General features: G+C 65.5%; 2 protein-coding genes across 11 annotated transcripts in view; one reads left to right on the top strand and one right to left on the bottom strand.

The window, feature by feature from the left end:
- FARP2 (FERM, ARH/RhoGEF and pleckstrin domain protein 2) overlaps nt 1-14,304 on the top strand; it is an 81,224-nt gene extending 66,920 nt beyond the window's left edge. Inside the window, exons 15-28 of one of the 7 annotated variants that reach the window (XM_047774005.1) lie at nt 2,082-2,171; nt 2,632-2,765; nt 2,851-2,929; nt 3,525-3,783; nt 5,305-5,435; nt 7,199-7,267; nt 7,730-7,819; nt 10,685-10,705; nt 10,900-10,979; nt 11,997-12,115; nt 12,381-12,541; nt 13,259-13,366; nt 13,458-13,609; nt 13,838-14,304. In XM_047774005.1, the coding sequence (XP_047629961.1) occupies nt 2,082-2,171; nt 2,632-2,765; nt 2,851-2,929; nt 3,525-3,783; nt 5,305-5,435; nt 7,199-7,267; nt 7,730-7,819; nt 10,685-10,705; nt 10,900-10,979; nt 11,997-12,115; nt 12,381-12,541; nt 13,259-13,366; nt 13,458-13,609; nt 13,838-13,907 (1,563 nt within the window). In that variant the 3' untranslated portion in view covers nt 13,908-14,304. The other 6 variants (XM_047774007.1, XM_047774006.1, XM_047774012.1 and 3 more) reach the window with 6 other exon arrangements.
- A 284-nt stretch (nt 14,305-14,588) lies between these two features.
- STK25 (serine/threonine kinase 25) lies at nt 14,589-24,561 on the bottom strand. 4 transcript variants are annotated; one of them, XM_047774014.1, is made up of 13 exons: nt 24,441-24,561; nt 23,808-23,929; nt 20,974-21,063; nt 19,550-19,780; nt 19,019-19,075; nt 18,444-18,552; nt 17,695-17,852; nt 17,432-17,617; nt 17,022-17,167; nt 16,793-16,907; nt 16,539-16,610; nt 15,200-15,336; nt 14,589-15,079 (listed from the first exon to the last, which is right to left on the bottom strand). In XM_047774014.1, exons 2-13 carry the CDS (start codon nt 23,856-23,858, stop codon nt 15,040-15,042), a joined length of 1,392 nt encoding a protein of 463 aa, XP_047629970.1. In that variant the 5' UTR covers nt 23,859-23,929; nt 24,441-24,561; the 3' UTR covers nt 14,589-15,039. The 4 variants fall into 4 exon arrangements, with proteins under 4 accessions (XP_047629970.1, XP_047629969.1, XP_047629971.1 ...); XM_047774013.1 differs by having other exon boundaries at nt 24,379-24,537; XM_047774015.1 differs by lacking the exon at nt 20,974-21,063.
- Nucleotides 24,562-24,876: the final 315 nt, after the last annotated feature.

A 24,876-nucleotide genomic window follows, 5' to 3' on the forward strand; every position in this document is an offset into this window, starting at 1 on the left:
GGACATGTTCACTGCTCGCAGGGAGAGGTGCTGGGCCCTCCCCCAGAGCCCCTGCCAGCAGCGCACGCACAGACGCGTCCACAATCCGAACCAGAATTGGGGTGCTCGGCCTGGGGGGGACCAGGGTGGAGGGCCGGGGCCTCCCAGACCACGGGCCTCTTGGGGCAGTCGGCCGAGCAGGAACGCTCCACGGAGGTATGGCGTCTTACAGAGGTTTTCCTGAGTTGGGACTCGGATAGTGGTGTTTAATGGCACAGAGCCCCGGAAGAAAGATGTGAAGAGCATCAAGTCGGGAAAGGTGACCTGCAGCTCTGCGGGGGGCACCAGGGCCCCGGGCGGGGCGGGCCTCCCCAGAGATGCTGTGGGACTGGGAGTGGCTGCCAGTGGCCTGGGAAAAGCTGGCGTGAGAAGCTCCCTAAGCCCCGCCTGGCAGGCAGGCCCGGGAGACGTCTTGGCCCTCAGCTCTCCCCTCCCCAGGCTGCTCCACGCTGGTATCTAAAGATGTCTCTGGCTCCTGTGGTGCAAACGTGACCCCGAGCTTCCTCCCCAAACCCGTCGCCTGCAGCCTGGGGCTGCTGCCCCTCCCGGCACGCCTTCCCCTGGCAGACTGGCCGCCTCCACCCACCCAGACCTTGGCCTTCGGAACGCGGGCTCACCTCCCCTGCAGCTCCTGAGCAGCCCCAGATTCATTCCAGAGCACCCCGGCCTCACAGAAAGCGCCCCCACCCCCGACCCTGCCTTGCCGCCCGTGACCACTTGGCTCCCCCTCTGCCCCTCCCCTCATCCTTGACCTCTGAGCTGGTCCCACCCACCCAGTGGCCCTGCCCCGGCCTCTCCAGGAGGCAGCGCGTCCTGCCAGCCCCCACCAGGACAGGATGGAGGAGGGGCCATCCGAGGGCCCGGGGTGGGGTGGGGCCCTGGGGGACCAGACACAGCATGCGGCCCAGGCGGGCCTGAGGTCTGTGCCCTGCTGGGGCCAGCACTGCTCTCCCCGCCCTGAGGCTGAGGGGCCTGTCGCCGCGGACTGGCCTGCTGGCCCCTGCAGCCCAGGGCGGGGCCCCGTCCACTCCGCCCTCAGGTCCGTCAGCCAGCCCCGCGCTCCAACTCGGGCAGTTACTTTGCACCGCTTGGTGATTCTAAGGCCTTTCTGTGCGTCAGGCTTCGTCCTTGGTCATCTCACACACTAGCGCAGACCCCGGGTTCCTGTGCTTCACAGACACGGATTTTTCCCTGTTGTTAAAGGTTCGTGGTGGCCTTGTATCAGGCACGTCTGCTGGCACCCTCCTTGCAGCGGCGTCTGCTCACTTGGTCTCTGCGCCGCCTTTCGATGGCGCCCACAACCCTTCGCACTTGCAGGGTCACACCGGCTGTGGAAACGGCGGTCAGTGATCTGAGGTGTTGCTGCTGCGACTCACTGCGGCTCCCGTGGTGGTTTCCGTTTAGCAATTGAGACCTTTTGCATTAAGGCATGTACACGGGGAGGGGGGGGGTTGTTGTTTTAGGGCCACACCTGAGGCAGATGGAGGTTCCCAGCCTAGGGGTTGAATCGGAGCTGCAGCAGCCACCGGGCTACACCGGCCGACCCACAGCCACTCAGGATCTGAGCCACGTCTGCGACCTACACCACAGCTCACAGCAACACCAGATTCTTAACCCACTGAGCGAGGCCAGGGATCGAACCCGCGTCCTCATGGACCCTAGTCAGATTCATCCCCGCTGAGCCACGGAGGGAACTCCCACCCTGGTTTGCAGACCCAGCGCGACTGCTCAGGTCAGACCCTGGCGGGGGTAAACCTGTCTGGGTGCCGGGAACCACGACGCTCCCGTCCTCGCTCTTCCGCGTCTTTGCGGTCCTTCCGTGTCGTGGGTCCACCGGCTCCTGTCCTGGGAGTGGCGGCCTCCCGCAGCCCGGCACACAGTTCCGGAGCTCGGGAACTCGGCGAGGGCCGAACAGCTCTTTTTTCAGACAGAATAACAGGACATGCGAAGAACACCTGCGGGAGACCCACCTGCGCTGCGCTGTTTGCTCAGCAGCGAGTCCGCGGGAACCGCTGCGGGCTCACCCCGTGTGCTCCCCGCAGGGCGCGCCGGCCGACGAGGCCTACTTCATAGCGGAGGAGATCCTCGCTACGGAGCGAACATACCTGAAGGATCTGGAAGTTATCACCGTGGTAGGAAACCCACACCTGGAGACCTGGCTTTCGTCGCGGCTGCAGCAGGCCGGGCCCGAGGCGCCGAGCAGGGCTGCCAGCCGCGGCTCCTCACGCGTGGCTCCCCACGCGTGGCCTCGTCAGGGCCACACTGGCTCCAGCCTTCTTACACTGGGGACTTGACCCTCTGAAGCTTTTCAGGTCGGGAAACCTGGGCGGTCGGCCAGGAGGTGGCCAGAGCAATGCTGGGAGCTGCCTGGGGGGATGGCTCCCTGGGCCCTCTGGCCCTGGTCACTTGCACCGCCCGTCACCCAGCCAGGTGGTCCCCCCACCCCGGGCCGCAGACCCCCAGGCCCCTTCCAAGGCTCCCCGTCCCCTGTCACCCAGGGCCAGGGCAGCCAGCCCCCACCACCTTCTCTCCATCACCCGGCCCCAGCCCCTGGGTCCCCAGGCCCCGCCCGTCACCCGCGCTCTCCTGCAGTGGTTCCGGCGTGCGGTGGCCAAGGAGGACGCCATGCCCGCAGACCTGACGGCCCTGCTCTTCTCCAGCGTGGACCCCATCTACGCGTTCCACAGGGGCTTCCTGCACCAGGTGGAGCAGAGGCTGGCGCTCTGGTAAGGCCGCCCCGCGCGCCCCGCCCGTCCGGGAAGGGAGCCCTGGCCCGCGAGGCCCTGATGCTGTCTGCCCGTCTCCACCCAGGAAAGGCTCCGCGGGCGCCCCAGCAGGCGGCCACCGGCGAATCGGGGACGTGCTGCTGCGGAACATGCTGCAGTTGACTGTAAGCGCGACCCCAGACCCTCCTCTCGGACAGCGCCCCCCCTCCCCGCCCCCGCCGCCGCAGGTCCCCCCGGGACAGCGTCAGGGCTGGGATGGGCTCCGGGCCGGGTGTCCCTGGGGCGGTGGGGGAGAGAGGGATGGGGCTCAGCCGGCGCGTTTCCCAGCCCAGGTCCCCGCTCTTCTGCGCGGCCACAGCGGACTTCACACCCCACAGACCTGCGACAGCGGAGGGGGGGGCGGGGGCGGCAGAGGGGTGGGGCCCAGAGAGGCGGGGAGGGGCGGGGCCGGCAGAGGGGCGGGGCCCCGAGGTGAGGGGCGGGGTCGGCAGAAGGGTAGGGTCCGCAGAGGGGAGGGGAAGGGCGGGGCCTGCAGAGGGAGGGGGCAGGGCCAGACCCCCTGAGGGGAGGCAGGGGGCGTGGTGTTGGTGGGAGGGGAGCGTCTGACTGGTGGGGATGGGGGAGGGGGGGAGGGGGTAACTTGGGGAGGGGGGCGCGGTGCCGGGGTGGAGGGCAGGGTTGGAGGGGGCCGTGCGGGAGGAGGGGCGGAGGGGCAGAGAGGGTCCCGCCCACCGGCCCTGAAGCCTCCCAACCCCGCAGGCGCTGACCCACCACTTCCAGAGGCTGGACGAGGTCCTGGCAGGGCTGGACACGGCCAGCAGGCGCCTGCGGAGGCTGGACGCGCTGTGCCGGAACTTTGAGCTCCAGAAGGTCTGCTACCTGCCGCTCAACGCCTTCCTGCTGAAGCCGCTGCAGCGCCTGGGGCACTACCGCCGGCTGCTGGGCCGCCTGTGCGGGTGCCCAGACCCCAGGGATCGCGGGGACCCCGACCGGGACCAGGACCGCGCTGACTGCCGTGGTGAGTGAGCGCGCTCCCGGGACCCTCCTCCACCAGTCCTGGGTTTGGGTGTGGGCGGCCCGGAGGGACCCAATGCCCACGGACCTTTCTGTCCCTAAACTGCAAACTTCTGGGTCACGTGGCTGTTGGGAGCTTCTGATGGAGGTTCGTGTGTTAAGGGACAAAAACGCAAACCCCAAGCTTTGAACCCGCATGTGTGACCTAAGCTGCAGAGTTCACACTCAGTTCACCACTGTCCTGGGGGCCCTGAGTGAGGCCGGGTTAGCACTTCTTCCAGCCGGTAAATGAAGAGAAGAGAGTGAGGGCAGACGTCTAGGGCTGCAGTTCTTGGGGCCACCAGGCAGTCAGGGCGGGTCTTGATAAAGGACAGCAGGGTCCCCCGACTGTTTCCAGCAGGAGAAGAAGGATGTGGTCACTGCCAAGCCGCGGCTCCCACTGTGTCCCGGTCAGGGCTGCAGAGACCTGGGTCTGATTGCTTCCTCTCTGAATAAGTTTCCCTTCCTGATTATAAACCTTTGCATCTTTGCCTAAAATATATGATTATCATCTGCTCCTCCATTCAAGGAAAAAGATAGAAATGCCTTGAAGGCGCAAGTTATTTAGCCTTTTTGGGGGGCGGGGGTGGGTGGTGCTCCCACGACATGCGGGAGTCCCCAGGCAGGGACTGAACCTGCACCACAGGAGTTCCCACTGTGGCTCAGTGCTTAAAATCTGACTGGCATCCATGAGGCTGCGAGTTCGACCCCTGGCCTCCCTCAGTGGGTTGAGGATCTCTCCTTGCTGTGGCTATGGCGTATATGCCAGTAGCTGCAGCTCGGGCTTGACCCTTGGTGCAGGAGCTTCCATGTGCCACAGGTATGGCCCTCAAGAGATTTTTTTTTTTGTCTTTTGTCTTTTTTGTTGTTGTTGTTGTTGCTGCTGCTATTTCTTGGGCCGCTCCCGCGGCATATGGAGGTTCCCAGGCTAGGGGTTGAATCGGAGCTGTAGCCACCAGCCTACGCCAGAGCCACAGTAACGTGGGATCTGAGCCGCGTCTGCGACCTACACCACAGCTCACGGCAACGCCGGATCCTTAACCCACTGAGCAAGGGCAGGGACCGAACCCGCAACCTCATGGTTCCTAGTCGGATTCGTTAACCACTGCGCCACGATGGGAACTCCCAAGAGATTTTTTTTTAAAAAGTGAACGTGCACCGCAGAACTGACAAAACCAGATCCTTAACCTGCTGAGCCACCAGGGAACTCCAAAGTTATTTAGCCTTTGAACTACAGTAAATCACTTTCCCTAAGGAGCAAACACTGCTTTGCCTGTAACAATAGTCGTTTTCCAAGCCTGAGGGTTGCTCAGTCCAATGTCCAGGTCATCTACACGTGCTGCTCCTGGCAGTCCTGGGAGGACTTTGAGTAGAATGTTCTGGAATTAAAACCACCTTAGAAACGTCCGTTCCTGTCACAAACAGGTGGGGGAAGGGTGTTGTCCACGCCCCCCCCCCCACCTGTACCGAGGGCCTGTTCACACAGACGCCCTCCAGGTCATTACCGGGGTGACGGCCACACTGCAGCACAGCCTCCTCCGGCTGGAGAACCTCCAGAAGCTGATGGAGCTGCAGCGGGACTTGGTTGGCGTTGAGAACCTCGTCTCCCCTGGCAGGGTGAGTGACCCGGGGCGGGGGGGGGGTTCCAGCTGGTGACTTCATTACCCTTAACAGACAGACAGTCAAAGTGCCATCCACTGGTTTTCAGCATGTTCACGAGGTTGTGCAACCAGCACACCAAGCCCAGAAGATTTTCGGCCCTCTAAAGAACCCCCGTCCCTGTTTGTAGCCACCCCGCCGCACTCCGCAGCCCCGGGGTCTGCCTCCCGGACATGGACACACGCGGGGCCTCAGCAGGCGGCCTCTTCGTCTCACTTCCCTTCACTCAGCACCATGTCTTCCAGGGTCACTTGTGTCGTGCGTGTCCTGGCCTCACTCCTCCTTGTGACCAAATGGTCACATGCATCTGTTCCTCTGCTGGCAGACACTTGGGTCACCCCCACCGGGGGGCCACTGTCAGTGGTGCTGCCGTGCACACGGGCACAGGTCCAGGTGTGAACACGTGTTTTCCGTCCGGGCCACGTACGTGTGCACAGACCTGGGGGTGGACCTGCTGGGTCGCGTGGGCGCTTCTGTTTCACATTTCGAGGAGTGGGGACTGTTGGGGTTTTCGTTTGCGTTTCCCTGGTGGGGAAGGTCAAGGGCCCGGACTGGAAACCAGGACAGCGCTGCTTCCTTTCCCTCTGCGAGCGTGGGGCTCGGAGGGTTCTCTGGCTGGGAGCTCCCGAGGGTCCAGAGGGCGTTGCATCTGTTGTTTCTCTGAGGGCCCCGCGCAGCGTCTCATGGGCGGTGGCCCCAGGAAACTGTCCCTAGAAGGGCAGATAAACAAGAGTGGCCGCACAGAGCGGGGACAGGGGCGGCTCTGAGACGTAGGTGCCGGGCGAGACCGTGCTGCTGGCCCCGGTGCTAGAGTCGAGGTCTCTGAGTCCTCAGCGACCACACCCGTCGTCTGCGCGGGGCGCCAGCTGCCTTAGTTAACCAGTCATCTGCGCGGGGCACTAGTTTGGTACGAGGGGGCACAACGGTGAGAGGGTGAGGCTGCAGGGGGAGCACCCCCTGCAGGGCTGGGGCACAGGCGGGGTGGGGGCCACGGCTCGGGGGCCGGGGTCAGGCTGCGGCCCAGTCTGGTGGTGCCGAGCGGGGCAGGGCTTTCGGCTTGGGCGGACGTCCCATCTCGCCGTGTCTGCGAGGAGCCTCCTTTCCGTGCCTCACTCAGGTCACCTGGGGGCCATGAAGGCCGGGCCCTCTGGCGCGTCTGCAGGGCGCGGGCCCGTGTTCCTCTCTTTGCCCAGAAGGAACAACAGGTGGTGGACGTGTCCCATGAGAGTCCAAAACAGAGCGTGGGGGTGGGAGCTGGGTGGCCAGCCACGGCCAGCCTCTGCACCCCGAGTCCTGGGGGAGAGGCGGACCCTCTCCCCCCCACTCCACCGAAGGGCGGCCAGGGGTGTGGGGTCGGCCCCTGCCAGGGCTTACTTAGCTCCCTAGGGTCCATCTCCAGGCTGCGGGGCCCTCTCTAGCTTAGGACCCTCTGCTCGGGTGCCAGGGCGGCAGCTGGCAAGTCATCTCCACGTTTGGCGGAGCCGCCTGTCCCTCCTCTCTCCACCCTCAAGCTGCCCCGCCCGGCTTTTCTCTAAGCCCAACTCAGACATCGTCTCCAGGGCAGGACATTCCAGAAGCTTCCCCCTCAACATGCCCTTTGCCTTGCAAGCCAGCCCTCGGCGCAGCTGCCCGCGGAGCTCAGGGACGGGGCACTAAGTTCACCGCCCAGAGAGCAGGGGGCAGGAGGGGAGGCCGGAGCTCACACGCCCGCTGTCTTCCAGGAGTTCATCCGGGAGGGCTGCCTGCGCAAACTCACCAAGAAGGGCCTGCAGCAAAGGATGTTCCTCCTGGTAGGTGGGCCTGGCTCAGGAGCAGGGAGGGGTTGCAGAAACACCCCCGGGCTGGCCACCTGCCCTGTCCTGGCTTCTGTGGGATGAGCAAACCGCTCTGCTTGTGCCAAGCGCCAGTTCCCAGGGCTGCCTCGCGGCCCGGAACTCCTCCCAGAGAGTCCCTGCTGCCACCGGGTTGCCTCCTGTCACCTCCCTTCCCCACCTGGTCAGTGGATTCCAACCCAGGCCATCCTGGGGGAGGGCGGCTGTCAGGACCAGCTGGAAGTCCCCACTGCCTCCCGCTGGCAAGGCGGGCGCTGGCCCGAGGGGTTCCCTCCAGGCAGAGATGAGCGTGGGAGTGAACTAAAAACCCCCTTTTGCCAAAAACTGCCAGCAAACCGCATAACCCTCCCTCCCGGCCCTTGGAGCTGCAGCGGGTGTGGTGCACGGTGCCGAGAGCGCCTGCGAAGGCCCCTCTCTCAGTTCTCAGATGTGCTGCTGTACACGAGCCGGGGCGCCTCCGGGACCAGCCGCTTCCGGACCCGCGGCCTCCTCCCGCTGCGGGGCATGCTGGTGAGTGCCTCCTCCCGCGGCCTGGTCCCTCCCGCCTGGCCTGGAGGGGCAGCGCCGCCCGAGCCCCAGCACCTGCAGGAACCGGCCCTCCTGTGGGGCCGGCACAGCTCACCCGGAGAGGAAGCCCAGGCCCTGCTCTGCGGACTGGGGTTTTACTTCCTTGGCTTTCTTCTACTCCCGTGTCTTTGATGCTGCGTTTTGGCTCTTTGCGGCGTCACATCAGTTACTTCACATACACGGCTTCAAAAACCAAGACAGGTGCCACCGCTGCTAAAAAGGGGGTGGGGGCTGCAGGGCAAGACCCGCTCAGGGAGGCTCCCAGTGGCCTGCACGGAGCCTGTGTGGCCTCCCCATGTGATGAGGCACAAGCTTCATCCCCAGAGCTGCTTCGGGCCTGGGCTCCGTTTACACCACACGCCGGCAGGGCAAGTCCGCGTCCCCACCCCCCCCACCTCCCCCGTCACAGTGGGACATGGCGCGGGGATGTTGTCTCTGATGAGCACAAGGATGTGCTTGTGCTGATGTGATGCAGCCGGTCAGCCTTCTCCACGGTCAGCGCTTTTGTGACCTTGAAGGTCACAGAGGATCTGACAGCCCGACGCCCTCGAGTATAAACCGCACTCAGCCCAAACCCGTCTGTGGACGGCGGAGATGAGCAGCCCAGTTCATCTTTGCCATAAAGATGGGCTGTGTGTCCAGAACATCTCACACAGTGACCATGTGTCCCTGCAGCCCCCAGGTCTCCATCCAGGCGTAGACAGGTGGGGTCCGTACCCTCCAGTTCCCGAGTCCTGAAGCATCAGCACTGCCCTCCCCCTCCCTGGCTCTTCCCGCCTCCCCTCTCCTTCCAGAGGGCAGCTCTCCTCCGCAGGCACCTCTAAGTCCTTCGCTTGTCCAGCTCTCAGCAGAAAGGGGTCGCTTCGAATGACCTCATCTGCCACCCCTGGAAGCAGACCTCATCTGTTTGAAAGTAGACTTTTTTTTTTTTTTAAGGGCTGCACCTGCGGCACATGGAGGTTCCCAGGCTAGGGGTTGAATCAGGGCTGCAGCTGCCGGCCTCCACCACAGCCACAGCATCGTGAATCCCCAACCCACTGAGCAAGGCCAGGGATGGAACCCTCGTCCTCATGGATACTAGTCGGGTTCGTTACCGCTGAGCCACGAAGCGACCTCCCAAAGTACTTTTTAAAATTCCACTTTATAGAAAAACACTGAAAGTGTGAAATGGAAATCCCTGCTCGTTTCACCTCCCGGTAGTCAGCCCGGGGCGGCACCGCGCCATCCTGTCCAGCTGTCTTGTAACCTGGCTTTGCTCAGCACCGCGTCTCCAGAGTCCTCTGTGTCCTCTGCGCTTCAGCTCGTTCCGGAGCCAGGGATGTGGGCTGCGAGCCCAGCCTCAGTGTGCTAACCAGCTCCTGACCCTGGGCATGTTGCAACATCTGGTTTTCCAGAGGTAGAAACAGCACCGCTGGATCTTTCCACGCTTCCCCGATCTCTCAGTCCCCGAGTTAAGTCACTGGGCGCGCTCGCCTCTCTGCGCCTCTCTGCGCCCTGCTGCTCCGGTTCCCGCTGTGCGTTCACGAGGCGCTTCCAAACCCTCACGCATGCTCCCCCGGGTCAGCAGTCCCTCGTCACGCTGCCTGCAGCTTGGTTTAAGCTGGAACTCCATCCAGATGGGGACTGTGTGTGTGTCTCATTTCCAGAACGGCGTCTGGCACAGGGGCCCTGACAGACTCGTTGCCGAAGGAGTTTTTCTGTGGTCACATCTGTCCATCTTCTCCTTTAGGGGATTTGTCTCCGGTGTGGGCTCAGGAAGCCTCTGCCCACCCCAGGATCATATTGGCACTTTCTTTCCTGGTGTGTGCAGTTTTATTTTTCTCATAATTAATGTGCCTAAAATTTACTTTCTCTGTTTTTTTATTGGGATGTAGCATTTTTTCCCCATGTGGTCAGTTCCCCCATTACTTGTTGAATCCTTCATTTTCTTACTGACACTTTTATCATCATGAAAACATTCTTGTCTTTACAAGTTGACTCTTCCTGGGAGTTCTGTTCCACTTCTGTCTCTCCCAACACGGGTGTACACTTTTTTTTTTTTCTGCTTTTTAGGGCCGTACCCACAACATAGGGATGTTCCCAAGCTAGTTGTCAAATCACAGCTGCAGCTGCCAGTCTACACCACAGCCACTGCAACCCGGAATCCAAGCCACATCTGTACCTACACCACAGCTCACAGCAACACCCGATCCTTAACCAACTGAGCGAGGCCAGGGATCGAACCTGCGTTCTCATGGATGCTGGTCGGGTTTGTTTCCCACAACAGGAACTCGCAGTTTCTGATCCTTTGTGTCTGGCCTGACGCTCAGTGGTGGCATCCCATGGGTGCTGCTCAGGGACTGTCCCTCCTGGGGGGTCACCCGTAAGGGTCTCGTCCCTCACTCCTGACTGGAAACTGAAGGTGGCAGCTCTTGGCTTGAGAAAGCCAATTTCACCAGGTGGACAGCTTCCTCTGCCCGAGACAGGCCATCGGAAGCAGCCCCGTGGGTCTCCGCATGCAGAGCAGGGGTCACTCTTCCTGCAGCTCTGGACCAGCAGCACTGCATTCCACCCGTCAGCTTGCTTTCGTCAACCCCCCTCGCGTTCCCAGAGCAAGCTGACGGGGTCACAGGACAGTCTCAATGCTGCACTTGGGTCTGATTTTATTCTGGAGTTCTTTCCTTTACTCTCCCATGATTGAGGTTAGTCTGTGCGGGTTTCTTTGAATCTAACTTTGTTCGGTTTTGGTAGCAGCTTATAAAATGAATTGTCCAACTCCCTTTTCGATAACGAAATTGCTCAACGTTTTCTCCTGTGCTTGATTTTCAGCTAATAGTGCTGGATCCACCGGTGAGTAGCTGGGCGCCCTGTGGCCCTGAGCTCGCCCACTGGGCGGCAGGGGCCCCAGCGTGGGGATCCCTCAGGCCTCCCGTAGCCGCATAGTGTCAGCGTGGGCTTGGACAACACGGAGCGCCCACACCGCCTGCGTCCTGCCGCAGGCCCCGCCGAGCGGGTCACAGCTCCGCCTCCTCTCCTGCCCGCAGGTGGAAGAGCTCGAGGAGCGGCCTGTCCCGCACTGTTTCACCATCTACGCAGCTCAGAAGACCATCGTGGTGGCAGCCAGGTGGGGGCCCCCCCCGTGTCTGCATCCCCTGGGCCCCGGGTCCCCTCCGAGCTGTGTGCTGCTGTCACCGAGACACACGCCTCCCTGTGCACGGCTTCAAGGCTGTATGACCCAGAGTTCCCTTTGCGGCGAAGTGGTAACCAACCCAACTCGTATCCGTGAGGACGTGGGCTCGATCCCTGGCCTCACTCAGTGGGTTAAGGATCTGGCACCGCCGTGAGCTGTGTAGGTAGGTCACAAGCATGACTTGTCCGTGTGGCTGTGGCTGTGGTGTAGGCCAGCAGCCACAGCTCCAATTTGATCCCTAGCCTGGGAACCTCCACATGCCGCACATCTGGCTCTAAAAAGACAAACAAACAAAACAAAACAAAACCTGCACAGCCCCGGGGGCAGCTTGACCTTCAGGGGCCTTGTGACCACAGAGACCATGTGCAGAGACCGGCCGCAGCACCACCGGGCTCTTTCTTTGCCCTGGTTCACCGAGGACAGCGTTGGGGGGGGGGGCGGGGGGCACTGAAACAGAGGGTTGCCAGCTGTCCCCAAGGCTGGGCAGCAGGAGGCCAACTGCCACAGCGCAGCAGCACGGGGACGCTTCCCTGCTTCCCGGGCTCTCAACCCAGGCAGCTCCCCCATGGCCATCGGCACCACACTCTGCCTGGTCCTGTCCTGAGGCGCGACCGTCCTGGCGCCTTCCAGAGGAGCGGCACCTGTCCCGTCTCTGGGGGCAGCCCCGGCTCTCAGCGCCACCCTGCAGGGTCCTGGCTGGCCTCAGGGCACAGGACACTCACACCCTCCCCACCAGGAAACCGGGCAGCCTAACGAATGAGGAGCCAGGAGCCAGTCTGCTATCTCAGCAGCGGAGACTTAGCGCCCCGTTCCAGCTTGAGGGGTGCAGGCTGCAGGCTGGGTGCACGAGGGGTAACGGCCCCTGACCCGCTGCCCCTGGGAGAGAGGCCGCGACAAGCAGCCCCGGCCGTGCGCCCTGCCCAGCAGCTGAGCCTCGGCCCTGGCCCACAGCTCCCAGCTGGAAAAGGAGAAATGGATGCAGGACCTGAACACCGCCATCGAGGCAGCCAAGAGCAGCGGCGACACGGCCCCGGCACCCGCAGACAGCGTGCTGTGTGCCCTTTCCCACGGTGAGTTCTGGAGCCCCCCAGGAGACCAGCCGCTCCTGAGGGTGCTGTCTGTGGGAGGCGGCGCTGGTGGCGGTCTGCCTGCTGGACCCACACGCTTCCTCTCACAGGGCCGGGCCGGGCCTGGATGGGGAAGGGCCCGAGCTCTGCTGGCGGGAGCAGCAGGTGCTTTTGCCCCCTGCCTGCTGCTGACCGGGCACCAAGAACCGCAGGCCCGCACCCCACCCAGGTGGTCCCTTCTCTGAGCAAGGGCTGGCTGCTCCCCCAGGGTCCTCCGAAGAGGTGCCTCTGGAGCAGGAGTCAGAAGGTGGCTGCAGCGCCCAGGGTTCCTCGGACGGGCAGGGCCAGCGCCGGGCCACCACCACTGTGCACGTGTGCTGGCACCGCAGCACCAGTGTCTCCAGGGCTGACCGCAGTGCAGCCGTCGAGGTACAGCTGCCGTGAGCGCCCTCTGCCTGTGCAGGCAGCTAGGGGACAGGACCCGGGGTCCACAGGGCAGGGCTGGGCCTCGAGCTGATCCCCCTACCCCCAGGGGCAGCGTCCTGGAGCTCTCCCCCGGGCCCGTCCCCCTGAGAGGGCTGCCCCGCTGCCTCCACCTCCTGGAGCGGCCACTTCACGCTCTGGCATCCAGGCCGCCTCCTCTTGGGGTGGTCCTGAGCTTGTCGAACCCATGGACCAGCAAGCAGGCGAAGGAGCGGGTGGGGCCCTGGACCCCTCCTCAGCCGTCAGTCACGGCCTGGGCCGCAGAGGGCTCTGTTGTCTCTGCTGTTGGCAGACGTGCTCAGCCCAAGCCCCCCGCCCCAGCGGGAGGTACAGGGGCAAAGGCAGCACTGGCTGGGGGGCCCGAGGGATGCACAGAGTCGGGCTAGGACCCAGTGCCCAGAGCGGCAGCCCCTCCTACGCCGGCTGAGGGGACAGCCCGCCGCCACCCCAAGACCCCGGCCGCCTTGGCTCCATGTCTGTCACGGGGGTTTGTGAGGACAGGGGGAGAAACCCAGTGTCCCTTTACTTCCTGCCCACTCCCTTAGACCGTCAACCAGGCAGCCAGGAACCTCGGCTTGCACTGGGGGGCACAGTGCCAGGAGTGGCTGTCTGGGGCTGGCAGGCCTGGGCCACTAAGGCCCCTTTGCTGGCTCTTCCTCTCAGAATCAGCTCTCGGGGTACCTGCTGAGAAAGTTCAAAAACAGCAGCGGCTGGCAGAGGCTCTGGGTGGTGGTCGCCAACTTTTGCTTGTTCTTCTACAAAACGCATCAGGTAAGGGTGCAGCCTGGCGCCCGGGGGTGGGGACCAGGCCTGCCTGTGCCCGCCCGCCCTGCAGAGCGCATGCCCTGCTGCCTTCCTCCAGGACGACTACCCGCTGGCCAGCCTCCCGCTGCTGGGCTACCGCGTGAGCGTCCCCAGGGAGGCCGACGGCGTCCACAAGGAGCACGTCTTCAAGCTCCAGTTCAAGTCCCACGTCTACTTCTTCCGGGCTGAGAGCAGATACACCTTCCGGAGGTAATGTGGGGGGGGGGGCGGCACTGCCCGCCCCCGCTTCCTGGAGGGGATGGCTGGGCACTGCCTCCAGGGCTGTGACTGGCCCTTGTTTCGCCCCGGGCCCGCTGCGGCCGGGAATCTTCCTTGGGGAGAAGTGAAGCACCAGCCCATGGCCTGGTGGCCAGAGCGTGCTCTGCTGACCGAGCCAGCGTCCGGGGCAGGGGTCACGGCAGTTCGACCTCTCGCCAGGTGGATGGAGGTGATCGAGCGAGCCAGCAGCTCAGCAGGGAGAGCCGGGGCTGCAGAGGGGGCGGCGTGACGCCCACGCTCCCCAGACGGGGCCGCCAACGTGCCCTGCACTTGCTCACCCCGAGGAGACTGGCCACAGGTGGACCTCACAGGCCCACGTGGGCGGGCATCACCCCCTCGAGACCCCGCGCAGGCCCCGACCCCAGGGGCACCAGGAAGAACACGTGTGCGTGAGAACGGGCCAGCTCCGTGCGCTGACAGAGCCGGCGTCCCCCCGCCCTGTCCTCCAGGGCAGGCCTGGTCACAGCTGCAGGCAGGGCCACCAGAAGGCCCTGTGGTGCCCGCGTCATATACTGCCACAGCGCGGAAGGCAAAGTCCCCCTTGACCCACCCCCAAGGAGGTGCGTTGTGCTCACATGGGTCAAAATAAAGGCGTGGCATTCCCACCCTGGTGTGGGGGCTGAGGATCCGGCTGCAGCGGCTCAGGGCGCTGTGGAGGCGGGGGTTCGATCCCTAACCAGGCGCAGTGGGTTAAGGATCCACTGCTGCCACCGCTGCGGTGTAGGTTGAAGCTTGGCTGGGGTTCAGTCCCTGGCCGGGAACGTCCATGTGCTGCGGGCGCAGTCCCACCAAAAGGGCAGCTCCCCTCCCAGGGGCCGTGGGCGGCCCTGCCTGCCGGGAGGGGGACGCCAAAGCCCAGGGCGACTCTGCGAGGGGCAGACCAGGCTGTCAACACCCCCACTAGCAGCAGTCGCCATTCAGGTCTTTATTGAAAGCAGCAGGAGCCTCTCACGGTTCTGTGAAAACTAACACCTTCACCTCTGGACGCCCAGGGAAGCAAGGAAGGCGGGTTTTCTTAAAAAACAAAACATTCTGACACGAGTACTTAGAAGACAACGCGGTACCTGGTCTGACACAAGGCAAATCTACGGTCTTTTGAGGCCAGGCCCGGCTGGGCGGCGGCACACCTGCCCAGTGAGGTCTCTGCCCCGCGGTCTGGGGGTCTGGGCGGCCGCACGGCCACCTCCTCGCTGCCGGGCGTGGCCTTGGTCCGACCGGGAGGGACGTGGAAGTGGGACCGCCCTCTGCGGGGGTGGAGGGGAGTGGGACCCGGCCAGGACAGCAGCGGGGCTCCGAGTCAGCACAGTCCTGGTGGCGCGCAGGACAGAGACCCCTCCCCGGCGGCGCCAAGAGCAGCAGCATCAGCGGGTCGACGTCAGGTGGTTTCTGCTGTGGGAGAACCTGTGGACCAGAGGCCGGCTCGCTGCTCCTGCCCCAGCGCAGGTGGGTGGGGGCCCCGGCCAGCCGCCCTCCCAGGAGCGAGGGCCCCACAGCAGGGCCGGCCTGCCCGCCTCCCCTCACCTCTGCACGCGCTCCACCAAGTGGGCCATCAGCTTGTCCGAGATGCCGGGGCAGGACTCCTCGGCCAGGCTGAAGGCGTTCTCCAGCTCCTCCAGCGCCCCCACGCCGCCACCGCTCTGCCTGTGCTTCTCCTTGAGCTGCGGAGAGACCCGTGTGCGCCTGACCTCCAGGCCCCCCCCCCGCCCGGGAGCGGAACTGCACCCGGCAGGGCGCCCACACCCGCCGCAAAGCCGGGCTGAGCAGGTCCCGCCACCCACCTGCGGGACAGGCGCCCAGGAAAGGTGGCCCCTGCGCCGTGGGCCTGCCCGGGTTTTGGTTCTCAGGAGGGTCTCTCCACTCTAAACACGTGGCTTCCTCCCACACCTCAGGTCCAGCTTGTGAGAGGTCCTGGCCAGACCCAGCTGGCCTGACCCCTAGGGCCAGAGGACCACCAGCAACCCCCTGCCCTGTGGCCAACCAGCCCTCCCCCCAAAGCCCGGAACCCCAAGGGCAGAGGGGTGCACACCTCCCAGGACGCCCGCCAGCAGCCTGACGTCAGGCCCCAGCCCCCAGAACTAAGACCCAGGGTCTCCCCCTGCCAGCCTGGGTGGGCACCACCACCCTACCTCACTGGCCACAGGGCCCTGCAAAACAAGTACATGCACGGGTACACATGCGAGCGTATGCACACACGTGTGCACACACCGCACATGCACACAAACGTGTACACACACAGTACACGTGCGTGCACATGCACACGCACACCCACACCAAGCAGCCCCAGGGCTCCCTGGCCCTGCCCTGTGTGGGGCCTCCCTTGGGCCCCTGACAGGCGTCCCCAGCTCCGGCCAGCACTCCAGGCCAGAAAGCCTCTGCTGCCTCCACACTCACATCCCGCACCCCAACCCTGGGCTCCAGGCCCCCCTCTCCCCGGGTGCAAACGAGGCCCACGCCCACTGCTGACGCGCACTCCTGGGGGCGGTACCAACCACCCGTCAGCAGATGACACAGACACGGTCACCAGACCCCCGAGGAGTTGCCCCTAAGGCCTCCCCGCTGGGGGCCTGCTGCCCACCACCACCACCTAAACCTCAGGGCTCTCTAGACAGAGAATCACGCATGTGTCTGCGGGTCGAGATAAAAGGTCCCCGGACAAGGGTTCCTCACAAAGCCCCCTGGGCCCCAAGGACCCTGCAGGCTTGGACACTTGAGGGTTGTTCCATCAGGCCAGCTTGTCCCAGCCACTTCCGGTCCTTCCACTCGGAAAGCCAGGTCCCTGGGTCCACCCTCATGGGCTCTAAGGGACATAGACACCATGGCCCAGCGCGGTGGGGGACACCGCTGCCCCCCCAGGCCTCACCTCTCCGAAGACAGGCCGGACCAGCGTGGACAGGCACTGGGACCTTGGCTGCCTCTTGACTGGCTCTGCCGACTGCAAAGGCACCCGTGGCAGGTGAGCCAGGCAGAGCACGGCGTCCAGGGCCACCCGATCCCTCCCCCCGCCTGCTCCCGGCCTCCTGGAGGCCCCCCCCCCCCGCCCCCAATGCCGCCTTCCGCTCGGTCAGCACTCCCAAGCCCTGCGCTCCCGGTACCCGCGAGGCCCAGCGGCCAGACCTTCTGCGGGCCGTGCAAGGCCGTCCCCTTGTGCAGCTTGCCGTGCGGGCTCGGCCGGATGGTGGGGGGGAAGGTCCAGATGGGGCCCTGCTCTCCGTCCTCGGCATCTGCGTCGCTGGAGGGAAGGCGGGGTCACCAAGGCCCTGGGGCCTGGCGCTGCCCCCCCCCCGCCCCGGTGCCCACCCAGAGCGGCCCCCCGCCCCAGCTCTGGGGACGCGCAGGCCCCTACATGTCCGAGTCCTCGGAGCTGGACTCCTCGCCGTGGCCCTCCGACCTCCAGCGCTTGTAGCGGTCGATGAGCTCGGTGAGGAAGGAGGTCTTCTTGGTGTAGCGCGTGATGAACTTGTGCTTCAGCAGCTCCTTGGCGGTGGGCCGCTGCGGGACAGACGCGGCGGGCGGGCGCTGGGACGGGCGAGCGCGGCCCCTCCAGCTGCGGCCCGAGGAGCCTGGGCCCCGCCACCACGGCCCCCGGGAGGCCCCCCCACCCCGCCACTGCTGCCGCCGCTGCGCACAGAGGGTTGTTCCCTGGGGCCTGTTCCGGAGCAGTCGCCAGGAACCGTGTGCAGCCCCTTGGGCTCCCCCTCGCCCACCTCGTGGGGCCAGGGCTCTGGCGGCTGCCCAGGGGTCAGAGGGGCTTACAAATCGGGGGTCCTTGTTGAGGCAGGCCTCCACGAACTCCTTGAAGGGCTTGCTGTGGTGGCCCTCCAGCGTGGGGGGGCTGTTCTTGGGGATCAGGAACAGGACGCGCATGGGGTGGAGGTCAGAGTTCGGGGGCTCGCCTTTGGCCAGCTCGATGGCCGTGATCCCCAGCGACCAGATGTCCGCCTGACGGAGAGCCACACGGGGCCATTGCAGCCAGGGCGCCGCGCCTGCCGCCCCCACCCCTCGCCCGCTGCGCCCACCTTGAAGTCATAGGCCGACTGCTTGATGACCTCGGGCGCCATCCAGAAGGGGGTGCCCACAAACGTGTTCCTCTTGATTTGCGTGTCCGTGAGCTGCCCCGCCACGCCGAAGTCCGCCAGCTTCACGTCGCCCTGCTCCGAGAGCAGGACATTGGCAGCTGCTCGACACAGGACAGCAGGGAGTCACCTCAGTGCCACACGGCCCCACCTGGCCTCCTAAGCAGGGCTCTCCGCCCTCAGAGCCGCGGCAACAGGGGATAGTGGCAGGCGCCTGCAGTGTGAGCCCCCACCCCTGCCCCACAGGTGCCCCCGGGCACCCGTGTTCACCTCACAAGAAAAATCCCATGAACAGAGCCACTGCCCTTGCCCTGCAAAGGGCTCAAGAAGCAGAGGGAAGCCCGACTCTGCCCCTTGCTCTGCCGGCCACCTTCCATCAGCCCCTGGGCCTCGGCCCTCGGGGGTGGCCTGGCCCGTGCACACCAGCACAGCTGCTCTAACCATCCCTCACACTCAGATCCAAGATTGCAAGCCATCCGGTTTTGGCCTAAGTAGGGTCCCGCTTACACCAGGTGCTGAGCTGGCTTCCCAGGGAAAGCAAGTCCTACGCGTTACTGGCAATGTCTTCTGGAAACAGAGCCAGATAGAGCTGCTCAGTTTCCGGGGCCACAGGGAGGACAGGCAGGGCGCCCTGAGCACCGCCAGTGACACGCCCCCACCCAGCGAACTGCCACTGCCCGCCCCGGAGGGACCTTTGATGTCTCGGTGGATCTTGCGCTCCGAGTGCAGGTAATCCAGGCCCCTCAGGATCTCCCGCAGGATCGTGGCGATGTAAGTCTCCTCCAGGGGCCCCGGCTTAAGCTGCAGACATGGAGGAGACAGCAGGGCCTCGGGCTTCCCGCCACCCCAGACCCAGGGCCCAAGCCTGGGCTCAGCCTCCTCTCCAGCAGGGGCGGGCTGAGCCTGTGGGTGGGAGGGACTTCCTATTTCTGGGCCCACTTTTGAAATCAGAGCTTCGGGTGCCAGGTCGGATGGGTGTGGAGCAGGCTGTTTTTTGAGAACAGACACCACCTTCGCCTGGGCTGTAAAGGTGACGGCTGAGGAGGAGGGCCCAGGCATGGCCCTGTGCCACCTGCCCCATTGGCCATCAGAGGTCCAGGGGCCCTGCGCCCCCCCGGGGGGAAGGACTGGGGGCAGCAGCAGCATGTCTGGCTTAGCCAGGTCCTGATGAACCTCCAACACCCAAGACCAACGAGAGGTGGCCACAGGCCCGCCGGAGTCCAAAGCCCAGCCCCGCGGCCGCCCGCTGTCGTGGCCCGCGCCTCACCAGGTCCAAGGCAGAGCCGCCGCCCAGGTACTCCATGATGATCCACAGCTTCGTGCCCTGGGCCAGAGAAGCGCCGGTCAGCACGTGGCAGCAAACACGGGACAGGCCAGGTGCACCACCCTGCCCCCCGAGAACCCACAGGAATGGGCCCCCACAGCCCCGCCTGGCTCCCCTCTCGCCACAGCGCGGCAGACACTGCAGTCAAACCAGGCTCACCACCCGCCAACAAGCAGGCGGGGAAGGAGCGCGGCGGGCACGCCTCCCGGCACCTGCACACCAAGCCCCCCAGGGAAGGGCTCCGGGCTCCAGCTGCGGGGCCCCGAGTGCGCCCAGCAGGCCTGGGGCCATCCTTGCCAGGCCCTGCCGCCGCCCCACCCGCGCTCCCCCTCAGGGCACACCCGGCCCTGGCGGCTGTCATTTCTTGGAGGCCCAGCTCTGCCGCCCTCGCCCGTGGGGACCGCTCGCCCTTCCGACCAGGCCCAGGGGAGGGCAGACGGGCGGGCGCCCGAAGCAGCCCCCCCGCCCAGGCACCTTCAGGTAGGAGCCGAAGTAGCGCGTGATGTAGGGGCTGTCGCACTGGCTGAGCACCGTGATCTCCTGCTGGATGTCCTCGATCTCGTCCTCAGCCTCCTCGAGGTCGATGGTCTTGATGGCTACCACCTCCTTGGTGCGGTTGTCGATGCCCTTGTACACCTCGCCGAACGAGCCCTTGCCGATGCGGTCGAGCTTGGTGAAGAGCTCCTCGGGGTCCACGCGGGGGTGCTGGGGACACGGGGCGGGCCGCGCTGACCCCGAGCGCCGGGAGCTCACGCGGCTTCCTGCCTGCCTTCTTTGGTCCCTTTCCATTGAGAAACCCGAAGCCAAAGGCAAAACCCCCCCCCGAGGGTGAGGAGGGGCCCGGCTCTGGCCAAGAGTCCGGGCCATGGGGCAGCCAGAGGGGCCACGCAGGCCACGCCGGACCCACCCACGCCCCACGCGTGGGGAGGACCCGGTGGCCCCCAGGAACGGGTTCAGAGGGAGGAGTCGGTGGAACACCGGGACCTGGACGGCGCTGGCACCACCCAGGGCGAGCCTCGCAGGCTGCGGACTTGGTCACAGCACGTCCACGCTGTCACCCACTGTAACAAACCCCCGGGGGAGGGGCGATGGACAGGTGGAACCAACTCACTCATTTCCCTTTAAACCTACAACGGCTCTAAAAAATAAATGCTATCAATTAAACACCACCAACTGAGTCCTCCCTGTGCACCTGGAAGCCGCACCCCTCAGAGGCCCCTCCAAGCCCCCAGTCAGTCCTGGGGACGGCCACCCCCGCACACCAGCACCCTGAGCTAAGAAATGACTCCTTGATGGGCGATCCTAGGTGTTGGCCTTTATGGAAAACTGCGCCCCTGGTCCTCAGGGCTGAGCCGTGGGTGCAGGGGGCCTGGCAGGACGCAGGACGGTCCCACAGGGGACAAGCCCGCTTTTGACCTCGACCCTCAGTGGGTCGGGGCTGAGACAGCTCAACTCGGGGGCTGCGTGGAAGACACCAGAGCCTCTAGGGCCACCCTTGGTGTCCCCAGCCCCACCCAAGTGGCCCCCTGAGGGCACCTCACCCCCTCCGCCAGGCCACTGGCCACATTCTCAGAGGCCCAGCGGTGGCCCAGGGGCTGGAGCCCAGGGACCTGCATGGGGTTGGAGCCCTAGGCAGGGCCTGTGAAGGGTGGGCAGGGAGCCTGGCGTCCAGTCCCGATGGGGGCAGAAAGGGCTCTCTAAGCCCTGCAGGCCTCACACCCAACAGGACACACCTCCCTCCAGAGGGGCTGCCCCCATGCCTCAGCAGCATCGCCGGAGGTGTCTTGGCAACCACCTGAGGTGGCCAGAAGCAAAAAGGCCAAATCACAACTGGCTTTGCTGTGGAAGCACCGACCACTCTGGGGCCAAGGGGGCCCAGCCCTGGGCAGCGCACTGACCTCGGCACGGCCAGCCCTTGGGCTCAGCCCCAGGCGGGCTCCGGACAGAGGCGGCCCACATCCCACGTGCCAACAGCTGCCTCCCCAGGTCTGGAAACAGAGGGGCCACGTGAGCCCAAAGAGGGCCTCGTAGGGGGAGCCAGCGGGGCCAGGCGAGCAGGAAGGGCCGAGGGCCAGGCCCAGGCGTGGTGGGCCGGCCTCCATGAGGTGGCCAGAGCCAAGGTGCCCACTCGCACCTCCCCCACCGGAAGCTGCAGCCAGTGCAGCACAGGGCCAGGTGGCTGCCACCTGGGTCCCTCAGGCCACCCATGAGGACACTTTCTCCCCCTGCTACGCATATTCTGCAAGTCCCAGCTGCTCAGCTGTCTTTGGGGTGGGATGGGGACCTCGAGATCAGAGCCCCGCCCTGAGTGGCCAGCCTCGAGGACTCTGCGAGCCTGTCACCAGCATGAAGACGGCCTCCCACAGAGACCAGGAAACAGCCCCCGCCCGCTTGCACCCCCCCACACCCCTGGGCCCAAATGCCACCTGGCCCAGTGCCCCCACGTCCCCTTCACTCGGCCCCTGAGCACCCAGCTAAGTGCTGGCCTGCAGGGCCTCCACCCCCAGCTCATCCAGCCGGGGCTCCCAGACACGGTGCCTCTCCTTCAAAGGGGGCCTCAGAGGGGACCTGGAGGAGGTGGGACCGAGGCCGGGCAGCACTGTCCCTCGGGCTTTCCGGGTTCCCCTCCCACCCTCAGGCCTCCCTCTTCTCGCTGCAGCCCGCACTCTCCACCCCAACGGCCTGACGAGAGGCATACCCAGCCGGGTGCCCAGACCTCCACAGCTCCTGGGGGAACTGGGCAGACCCCTGGACCAGGGGCTCCAGGCTCAGCAGTGGGGGAGCTCTGGTCCCAACCTCACACTTTTTGGGTCCCCACTGCTGTGGGTCAGTCCCCTGAGCAGACAGCATGACGGGAGCGCTCCGGGCTGTGACCCTGACCCTACAGGCACATCACAGGGACACCTGCGCCCAGAGCTGCCAGGGAAGGAAGGACAACTGCTCCCGAGCTGGCCTTGCACTCCCCTTCCAGAGATGGGCGTGGTTCAGACAACGGCTCTGCTGCTGGCAGTCCAGACCCTCGTCCTCTGGTCAGCCCTGGGCATGCGAGGTCAGTGGCCACTGCCAGGCAGTATGTCTGCTGGTCATGTCGTCCCACAAAATGAGGGGTGCCCAACGGCCCCCAACCACCCCACGATGGGTGGCAGCCAATGAGCTTCCTGCAGCCAGCCAGACCCTGCGGGCGGGGTAGGAACAAGGAACCAGCCAGGCAGAGGCCAGGAGTGGAGGGCCCCCTGCGGGCCGTGGGGGAGCTCACCGCACTGCCCCACACAGGGACCGCCTCGCAGGGCCACAGTGACAACCCTCGCAAGAGAAAACAACGTCCTGTCAGGCTTCCTGCCACTGACAAAGGCCAAGTCTCTCCGCCCCAGAGGACAAAAGGGGCTTCCTTCCTTCAGGGTCCCTTCCTCAGCTCCTCTGGGCTGTGCTCCCTTCCCTGGGCATCTGGTCTGGACACCCAAGCCAAGCTCCTAGTGCCACCAGCTCACAGGGACAGGGTGGCTCAGCTCCAACTTCCTATTCCAGGACCCACGGGACCCATTTCTACGGCTTCTAAAAATAGCTGAAGCCAGGTTTTTCTCCCAGCTTTTCGGTCATGTAATTTACAAGACACGAGCCGTCAAAGATGAATGAAAGACCTGCCAGCGGGCTTCAGCATCAGCAGACGCACCAGTGCCCACCTGTGGCACGGCTAGTCCAGGATGCCCTGCCCGGCGGCAGCACGTGGCAGGTTTCTGCAAGGAAGCCTGTTGGGTGTGGAGCCGATCCTGACCCCAGCCCCTCCCCCGCCCCGTGGATACACACTTCCTGCTCCCCTTGCACCCAGGCCTCAAGGACTCAGCCTGGGGACTCAGCCCACAGGCGTGAGCCCAAGGACGCTGCCTTACACCTTTCAGCAGGCCGCCGAGGAAAACAAAGCCAAGCAGTGGCCACAGGAAAACCCGGCTGCCAGAGCCAGAGCAGCACGCTCCACGTTCTACCAGCTGCAGATCACACCTGCTTCCCAACAACAGACAAGGGGGAAAGTACAAACCATGTGTCACACAGCCCAGGGTGCGCTTTGGAGGGTCCCCCGGAATCAGCCAGTTACCGCTCAAGGCCAGACACCCCCAGGTGGCTTTTGCTGTTGGCAATCCCAAGACCCAGTCCCCCAAAGAGAAAGGCAGTGGGTGTCTTCCCAAGGAGCACCTGTGGCCCGGGAGCAGCCCTCTCATCCTCTCCTGTGCTCTGCTCTCTCCGCGCACAGACTCGAGAGCTGCGTCAGCACGGCCCCTGCCCAGCACAACACGGCCTGTGTCCCCGCCCAGGCTGCGGCTCCAGCGTGGACCTTGACCTTCCAGGTCTCTCCAGGTGCACAGATTCATGCTCGGCAGGATTCCCACCGCCTCTGCCCTGTTCCCACCACAGGGCTCTGCACAGCCTCTGCTGCCCCTGCACTGGGGCTCTATTTTGCCAAGCTTGTGGGCTTCTGCCCCACACAACTGGGCAAGCTGGCCAAGCTGAGTCGCCCCTGCGCTCACCAAGTCTGAGCGCCTCGAGACTGCTCCCCGCTTCGCCCACGACGCGCACCGCAGGACTCCCCCGCGCCTCCCTTCACCCCACGCTCGCCCTCGGAGGAACCGCTCCTCTGAAACCTCAGGATGACAGTCCTGGAGGAAGCGCCCTTGCTTAGCCTCTGCAGTCGGTGCTCCGGTAAACACACACACCCCTCTCCCCGGATGCCAACCCTTACCTGGTTGGCAAAGCCCCTGAGGTGAGCCATGTCTGCGCCGCCCTCCACCATCCGCTGCAACCTCGGGAGGCCCGGAGATCCTGCCTGGAGGCTCCGGAGCCCGGCCCACTCGCTTCAGGCAACTGGAGGGAGAGCAGGCCTGCTCGGTTCGAGGCACACGGGGCTCCCTGCCGCCCTGGGGACCGGCGGCCGCCCCGGGGGCGGGCTGGAGTCACAGGGCCCCTCCGCTAAAGGCCCCCACTGCCGCGCTCTCCTCATCGCCCCGCTACAGCCCGACGCCTCCCTGAGGAGCTCCCCAACACGGGGCATCCCTCGGCGGCCCTCACACTTCCACCCCCCAGCCTTGCTCCTTCTTCAGACCCCTTACCCCGGCCAGGACCCCCGCCAGGACCCCCGCCCCAACCCCGCCCCCAGTGCCCTCGCCCCCCCACCCGGTCCCCCTACCGCCGAGCTCCGCCTCCAGTGCCCTCCTCGCCGGCCCCCTCGGGGCCCTCCCCCTGCCTCACTCCCCGCACCGCCCAGCCCCCTCCCCAACCGCCCCAGGCGCGGGCCGGCCCGGCAGCGCGCCCACCTCCGGGGGGCTCCATCCCGGCCTCCCCCGGCCCGCTCCGCAGTGCCCACGAAGGCTCCCACCCGCAGCCTCCGCTCGCCCAGGGACGCCTGGGCCCTCCAGCCCGCGAAGCAGCGGCAGTGGCGGCGGCGGCCGGAGAAAGCCCGGCGGCGGCGTCAGCGACGGCCAGGCGGCACGGTGTCGTGGCCCGGCGCGGAGCTCTCTGGGACACCGAGTCCCTCGTTCGCCCTGGGTCGGGGCGCACGCAGGCCCTGGACTACAAGTCCCGGCAGGCCATGGGGCGGAGGGGTGTAGCGGCCCGCAAGCGTGCCGCGGTGCCCGCTGGGACTCCGAGTCCGGCTTCCTGAGAAGCTTGGGCCTACGTCTCCCGCCAGGCCGTGGTGCTGGGCGGGGCCTGTGGGGCTGGGGCGGGGCCAGGTGGGGCCCGCCCGGCTGCCGTGGGTTTGGGGCGCCCCCGCCTTTCAGCTCTGCGGTCGCCGCCCGCCCCCCCGCCTTCCG

The sequence above is a fragment of the Phacochoerus africanus genome, chromosome 3 (genome assembly GCF_016906955.1).
Source record: "Phacochoerus africanus isolate WHEZ1 chromosome 3, ROS_Pafr_v1, whole genome shotgun sequence".
Taxonomy (NCBI): domain Eukaryota; kingdom Metazoa; phylum Chordata; class Mammalia; order Artiodactyla; family Suidae; genus Phacochoerus; species Phacochoerus africanus.

Excerpts from the sequence above, each read along its gene's own strand:
- STK25 (XM_047774014.1), bottom strand. The coding sequence starts at position 23,858 with ATGGTGGAGGGCGGCGCAGACATGGCTCACCTCAGGGGCTTTGCCAAC. Across the intron at positions 21,064-23,807 it reads TCAGGGGCTTTGCCAACCAG|ACCTGGGGAGGCAGCTGTTG; the intron begins GTAAGGGTTGGC and ends CTCTGTTTCCAG. Across the intron at positions 17,618-17,694 it reads AGTCGGCCTATGACTTCAAG|GCGGACATCTGGTCGCTGGG; the intron begins GTGGGCGCAGCG and ends GCTCTCCGTCAG.